This window comes from Notolepis coatsorum (assembly GCF_963971535.1).
Source record: "Notolepis coatsorum genome assembly, chromosome: 1".
Taxonomy (NCBI): Eukaryota; Metazoa; Chordata; class Actinopteri; order Aulopiformes; family Paralepididae; genus Notolepis; species Notolepis coatsorum.
In genome coordinates, this window is record NC_140165.1 from 26,240,038 (window position 1) to 26,248,258 (window position 8,221).

The 8,221-nt window shown below is 42.8% G+C and overlaps 1 protein-coding gene across 1 annotated transcript; it reads left to right on the plus strand.

The window, feature by feature from the left end:
• Positions 1-6,332: 6,332 nt before the first annotated feature.
• Positions 6,333-7,882, plus strand: LOC311232397 (tubulin alpha-1A chain-like; the record flags this gene model as incomplete). Its single annotated transcript, XM_084319176.1, has 3 exons — positions 6,333-6,489; positions 6,656-6,804; positions 6,902-7,882. Exons 1-3 carry the CDS (start codon positions 6,369-6,371, stop codon positions 7,880-7,882), a joined length of 1,251 nt encoding a protein of 416 aa, XP_084175302.1. The 5' UTR covers positions 6,333-6,368.
• Between the last annotated feature and the right edge of the window lie 339 nt (positions 7,883-8,221).

Genomic DNA, 8,221 nt, shown 5'->3' on the forward strand with positions numbered 1-8,221 from the left:
TTTTCAAAACCTCTACATGTTTAATTCTTGCAAAAATATGTTCTTACGGAAAGGTTGGTGGATTTTAGTCATATTGACAAACTCTAGTCATAGTTTCTTTTAGTACATTGTCTTACAATTGGAGTAGTGGGGACAGCACTGTAGTATTACTGAGTGCTGATCATGAGTTTGTTGGCTGTTGGGCCTCCAGTTTTTTCCATGTCTATTCGGGCAGTGAGTGTTTAGTTAAAGCTATTGAGTGCTATATCCACACTCCACTCTGAAAGCTTGCTTTGAGTCACAGGCCAGCTAGGATCCCCGCCTCCCCATGGAGTAAGCTATTAGCATCTGCTGACCGCCCAGTATAAACACACTGTCTGCCTCCTGAGGGAAGGGTAAGCCAACCAAAAAACGGGAGCCTGTTCTGTCAATCCCTACATCATGGCAAATGCCAGCTGTCTGTCAACATGTTGCAATGCTACCAGGACAAGCCCTTGGGGGGAGAAACATATCACTGGGGTTTTTACATCAAACAAAAGGGAGTGGAGAGTCACAGTTGGGGTTTGGGCTCAAACTACTGTAATCTAATGCTGGTGGTGGTGAGGAAGTGCTCTGAGGGCTGTTCACATGACTACAAATTATAATCCTTTGAAAGTCCTCTTTCCCAACACACAATTGACATGCTCCAGTCCAGTGCCGTTATAGCCTACGCCTCTGCAATGGTCTCATCAGAATACGCAAATAAAGTACTAATCGCCCACAGGGGAAAAGGTACATAATGTACGTTGTGTTATATAGGCCGTAAGTATTGTATTGGCAAAAGTCCAAAAACAAACGCCATAAACCAGGAGTTGAACCAACCATCATTGCAGTCATGGGCAAGTTTAAAAAAGAAATATATATACATATATTTAACCAAGCAGGTCAATTGAGAACAAATTCTTATTTACAATGACAGCCTGACAAAAAGGCATCTCGAAGGGTGACAGGGAAGGGACAAAAAAACCGATATATATATATATATATAAAAGAGACAGACGGATACATACATCAGAGGTAAGGGAAAGAACTGAAACACACATCAAACAAACAACCCAATACAATTACAATGTATGTAATATCTGAAGCAGAACAGTCAAATGACAGTTAAAAGGCTTGACCAAAGGAAGTGTTAACACGGGGGGAACATCTAGTGAGATATGGTGTTATAGGGAGTAGATGACTATTTTAAGTATCAAAATAAGGAGGGGTCAGACCAAGGAATGTTTTGTAAATGAGTGTAAGCCAATTCATTTCTTGTCAAGAATGTAACAATGGCCAATTTACAGATGTGTATGTCACAGTGATGTATTGAAAAAGGTGCTCTCACCATTATCTAACTATGATTATACTATAGTTAGAGTTGAGGTTCGTTTTAACATAACGGTTATGGACGGTTAAGACATAAAATCAAATAGGAAATATACACACACAGTGACACGGGCCACGGCGTCAAGCTGTCCATGCACCTTTGCATTGTAAATTAATCTTGACTGCAGTGCCATGGCGACGGCGGCAGCCGCGCGGCGTAACAATAGCCTATTCACTTCGCTCAGGGGGGTATCCATTTTCTCTCCTCGGGCAGAACGATGCGAGAAAATGAAGCCTTTTGGAGAGAGTTGCCGAGTCAACAACAGGAACACCGCTCAAGGTGAACTCGGCGGCTCCATCCATTGGACATACAATACAAACCAACTGTCATCTTAGATAGAGAAACATCAGTAAAAATGAGGAACTAATGTGCATTTTTAAAGGGGCACTTGACCAAAAAAACAACGCCTATTTATTTTGCACATGAATGAATGAATGAATGAATGAAAACTTTATTTAACAGATTGCAGAATGGGTACAATACAGTAGGCCTACGGCTCTGAATACACACAATTGTTAAGGGGATGCAGACGTTTGTCTTGTTTACATCAGGGTCCCCCATTTTCAATTCATAGTGACATTTATGACATACACAACATACATGACATAATCTCACACTTCCCAAAAACATCGAAACACTTTTGCACACGTTAATTTAGTTGGATGCTGACAGTTATTGAGTAAATTAGTTTGAACGTGGCCACCAGTGGTGTGTCATCGTGGGGACATTGAATCCTTGTGTTAATTACAGCTCAATGAAACAATAAGGTGTCAGTCCCTATAAGACAAAGTATTAATTTTTTTTTATCTACATAATTTCATTGAGCTGTAATTAACACAACGCAATGATCCAATGTCCCAGATGACATCACTGGTGGCCATATTCAAACAAATTTACTCGCAATAACTGTCAGCATTGTTTTTGGTGAAGTGCCCCTTTAACAATTTCCAAATATAATTTATAACATGTGTAACCATGTTTTCCTGCTCCTACCCATCCAACACAAGCACACACACTTTCACATCCCTGATGATTAATGTTGCACGTGAAGGCTACTGCACAATCTCCTTGTGAGTAACTGTCGAATGGTGGACTTGAGGTTTTGAGTATGAGCTGTACTGTACTGTACCCATTCTGCAATCTGTTAATAAAGTTTTCAATCAATCAATCAATCAGGTGCATAGGGGAAGATGACAAATAATTAAGCAGGGGTGTAAAAAGTAAAAGTAAAACCATTTGTTATTATTCCGGGGGAATGAATGTTACGTTTCGTCCTCTTCACTCGTACTATCGTTTGTGGCCATCTTCTAGCTTGTCACTCTCTGATTGAGCTGTCTATTCTTCTGACAGCAGGATCCCCGCCTTCTAGTCTTGCAAGGACCAATCAGCATGGGTATGGGCGGGTTCATTTTCCATTGATGGGGATTTGATTGGCTGTTTTTAAATAAAGTGCGGCTGCAGGATTAATAACGTTAATGTTAGTTCGGCCAGAGAAACACATATAGGCCTACTAATTAAAATGGTTGGACCTGCGAGATTTGTACTTTGTAGGTCTGCATTTTAACACTTTAATCGCCGGAAACGCCGAAACTCGTCATTGCCCGCCATGCTCATTCTGCCGAAGACGCCGTAACACGTCTTTGATATCAATATTTCAAAAATCTGTGATCGAAATCATATTTCTCCTCCGGGGACCTGAGATATACTGCTGATCTCCACTCAACTCTCTAACGGTTCAAGAGCGCCATCTGGTGGCCGATCGGCAGATCGCCCAACAGGAAGTGGCGCGCCAAACAGGAAGTGCTCACCCATATTTCGTCCGGGCACTCGCGATCGTTAGCAGGACTCCATCTCGACACACTGGATAATCAATCGCTCGCCCTAACTCAATAAACAACGTTATTTGGACGTATATAGTATTATACAACCTGGAAATGGTTCATCTAGATCAACATCCCATAATAGAAAACTGTCTACTCCAAGCTGATCGCCCAACGGCCCGAGGAGACTGGGGTAAGTTTCAGCGTTTATTATTACCGTGTTCAATATAAACTGCTCTGATGATCATATGACCCACACTAGATGAATGATATAACGTTGCCCACGGAATTATAAACGACCCCCCGCCCATCCGGTCAACATCAGATCATACGTAGTAACTTCTAGAAGTACCTCCAGTTGAATTTTTTTTATCTGGCACCGATCGCTACCAAACTGTATTTGATCATCAATATAATGCATTTGGGGCTATAAATCAAGTTCTGGAGAAAGCTGCAGAAAACGATAAAAACATACTTATACTTTAGACCGTATTTTAGTATGAATATGTGAATGAAAAAGTATAACGTTGCTACACCCTGAACAATAGATATAGGACATTGAATGGGCCATAATAATGTCAATTTAGCAATAGAATTTAAAAAGTTATAGCCCTGCAAAGAAGGGGAACTTCTCCATAGACAAATAGAGCTGGCTAGGGATGGTAAATTATGAATTTAACCATGGCGATCAAAGTGTTAAATGTAATGAGTAAAAAGTATGTTTTTTTTCTCTGAAATGTAATTGTATACAAACCTAATAATACTCGAGTAAAGTACAAATACCCAAAACAGTACTTAAGTATTGTAACAAAGTACAATTACTCAAGTACTTTACACCCCTGCAAATAAGGTGTATATTTCACAGCCATTCTTTGTGGCTGGTTAACCATCTGTTCAACAACCCGCCATACTTCTGTGCAGGGACAGCATAGCAATGGATTGGATATTGTTTTTGTTGTCTTTCTCCTCATCTTTCACTCAAAGACATAGGCCTAGCATTAGCTTATTCGACTCCTCCAGTTACCACAACATGTCCTTGCTGTTGCCTAGTGATGTTGAGATATAAAGCAGCTTCCTGTGCCTCGCGGGCATCCCAGACCGCCTCCACGTATTCCCAACACGGTCATCCTACCACCTGACCCAAGTGAGCGACCGCTTCGAGAGGATCAAACATGGTGAGGGACATTTGTTCAAGTTCAAGTTTGTTTTTATTTGTCTCACATAAACGTACATGTACTTCACAGTGAAATGCTTTGTTCTGTATGAGCCCCTGAGAATGTGCTTCATACAGTAAAAAAAGTAAAGCAGGAATAACACTATACAATATACAATACAATATACAAACTAAAGTACAACAACCTAAGTACAATCTAAGTACAGTGAAAGACAATGAGGTACAAATGCAGACTTAATGAGGTACAAAACCTTTAAGGCAAGGTGCAAATGCAAATGAGGAATGAATGTAGTGCAAATCTTTTAATAATAGATAAATATAATGTAGTGTTAAAGTGTCTAAAGTGAGTGTTAAGGTGAGTGTTTGTTTAAAGTGAGTGTGTGCATGTGGATGGGTTGATGATGTTACATAGTCATTGAGCATCCTGATGGCCTGGGAATAGAAGCTCTGAACAGCTTTGAACATTTTATGTTACGTTTTTTGCATTTTAAGTTGTGCTCAAAAAACGACCCAGAGGGAAAATCGACACTGAAAATTTAATGGTTTGACTTTCAATGTATGTAGAGGTTGTTTGTAAAGACTGTGTTACCAAAGTCTGTCTGACTTTTAGTACGTTTCTTTTAGTTGTTGTGCAGTAGCTTATTCTGGACCTTAATTCAGGGCTTAGACAGCGAGTAAAATGGTCACATATGCAACCTTTTTTGGTGGACGTGTGTGTCCATATTTGACTTGGTGGCACTAATGCGAGTGGGGGAGAAATGGCATATGGCATATGGCAGCACACCTGTAATTCAATTCCTCTTTGATGAGGCGCCCAGGAGTGGCCAACGCCTTGTTAACTCACTTAGCATTGGGAGCCACTTGTCTCACCAACCAGCTGACTGCCAGTTGACGAGACTGAATGAATGAATGAATGAATGAATGAATGAATGAATGAATGAATGAATGAATGAACGAATGAATGAACGAAAACTTTATTGCAGTCTGTCTGACTTTTAGTACGTTTCTTTTAGTTGTTGTGCAGTAGCTTATTCTGGACCTTAATTCAGGGCTTAGACAGCGAGTAAAATGGTCACATATGCAACCTTTTTTGGTGGACGTGTGTGTCCATATTTGACTTGGTGGCACTAATGCGAGTGGGGGAGAAATGGCATATGGCAGCACACCTGTAATTCAATTCCTCTTTGATGAGGCGCCCAGGAGTGGCCAACGCCTTGTTAACTCACTTAGCATTGGGAGCCACTTGTCTCACCAACCAGCTGACTGCCAGTTGACGAGACTGAATGAATGAATGAATGAATGAATGAACGAATGAATGAACGAAAACTTTATTGCAGATTGCAGAATGGGTACAATACGGCTCAATACACACAATTGTTAAGGGGATGCAGACCAGAGAAAGACGTTTGTCTTGTTTACATCAGGGTCCCCCATTTTCAATTCATAGTGACATTTATGACATACACAACATACATGACACCATGACAAATATGGCATAGTAGTACAACAAGCTGGCTGCTGTCATTGCTAACAGCTAACACTAGCGGACCAAGCAAACGTAAAGCATTCATTCCGAAAGTTACATCTGTGAACTTAGTAAAACAACATGGCAAACATACTACCATGTAACATCTCCAGTATCTCTTTCTTCATCTTTCTTTTCAGCTGTTAACAGACTGTTATGCTACCTGGCTAGCTAGCGAGCTGTACCCAGCATGCCATTCAGTGGTGTAACAGTTTATAGGGTCACATCTCAATACACTACACAGTGTAGGTGCCGGTAAAATTCGATTTTCTTTTTAATAATTTAACGACTGATTGAGGTATTTGGGACTTTTAGTTGCTAGCCATTTGACCTCTGTCTGACCAATTCTCCCTACAGCGTGAGTGCATCTCCATTCATGTCGGCCAGGCCGGGGCTCAGATAGGCAATGCCTGTTGGGAGCTTTACTGTCTGGAGCACGGCATCCAGCCGGACGGACAGATGCCCAGTGACAAGACCATCGGAGGGGGAGACGACTCCTTCAACACCTTCTTCAGCGAGACGGGAGCCGGCAAACACGTTCCCAGGGCCGTCTTTGTGGACTTGGAGCCAACTGTTATAGGTAAACACAAAGCATGATGTGGTAACTGGAGTTGGATGAGCCAGTTTTTCCCCCCAGGCAGTAAGGGCTGTGTACTGAGTCACAACACGGTGACTACTGTATTATGTATTATTATGGGCTTTCATCATAAGTCAGTAAATAATGCTTAAATGTTTTTTTCTGCCAGACGAGGTACGCACAGGAACCTACCGCCAGCTGTTCCACCCAGAGCAGCTGATCACCGGCAAGGAAGATGCAGCCAACAACTACGCCCGTGGTCACTACACCATCGGCAAGGAAATCATTGATCTCGTTCTCGACAGGACTCGTAAACTGGTAAGATTCTCAACAATATTTTAACGTTTCTGGTGAGGATGCAATCAATCCTCAACTAAATTAACTAATATTCCACCATGGCTTGATCTTATTTCAGGCTGACCAGTGCACTGGGCTCCAAGGTTTCCTCATCTTCCACTCCTTCGGCGGAGGAACTGGCTCTGGCTTCACCTCTCTGCTCATGGAGCGTCTCTCTGTCGACTACGGAAAGAAGTCCAAACTGGAGTTTGCCATCTATCCAGCGCCACAGGTGTCTACAGCCGTGGTGGAGCCCTACAACTCCATCCTGACCACCCACACCACCCTGGAGCACTCAGACTGTGCCTTCATGGTGGACAATGAGGCCATCTACGACATCTGCCGCAGGAACCTGGACATCGACCGTCCCACCTACACCAACCTCAACAGGCTGATTGGCCAGATTGTCTCGTCCATCACTGCCTCCCTGCGCTTCGACGGTGCCTTGAATGTGGACCTGACGGAGTTCCAGACCAACTTGGTGCCCTACCCACGTATCCACTTCCCCCTGGCCACATATGCCCCAGTTATCTCAGCTGAGAAGGCCTACCACGAGCAATTATCAGTAGCAGAGATCACCAACGCCTGCTTCGAGCCTGCCAATCAGATGGTGAAATGTGATCCTCGTCACGGAAAGTACATGGCTTGCTGTCTCCTGTACCGCGGCGACGTTGTGCCCAAAGACGTCAACTCGGCCATCGCCACCATCAAGACCAAGCGCACCATCCAGTTTGTGGACTGGTGTCCCACAGGCTTCAAGGTGGGCATCAACTACCAGCCTCCGACCGTGGTTCCTGGAGGAGACCTGGCCAAGGTCCAGAGGGCTGTGTGCATGCTGAGCAACACCACGGCCATCGCCGAGGCCTGGGCACGTCTCGACCACAAGTTTGACCTGATGTACGCCAAGAGGGCCTTCGTCCACTGGTATGTTGGTGAGGGCATGGAGGAGGGAGAGTTCTCTGAGGCCAGAGAGGACATGGCTGCCCTGGAGAAGGATTATGAAGAGGTGGGCACTGATACTGTTGGAGAAGAAGGAGAAGAAGAAGGGGAAGAATATTAGGTTGAAACCAAACTCAGATTTTACAATTGTTTCTCCTGCCACTTACTGTTTGTTTGTTTGTTTGTTTGTTTGTTTGTTTGTTTATTAACACAGTAAAACAGAAGTAAAAACAATACATAATAGGTTATAACGATTGTGAAGGAGAAGTTAGAAGCCTAGAGGCTTATCAAGAACGTCCCCCGTTTTATAAAATCAAACATACAAAAATACAAGAATATGCATATTATAAAATACCAGAATACATTAAAAGATTCGTGTTAATACAAACATACATACACACAGTACATACATGGATATACTGTGTACATAATAATATATAACAACCCACCCACCTGCCTA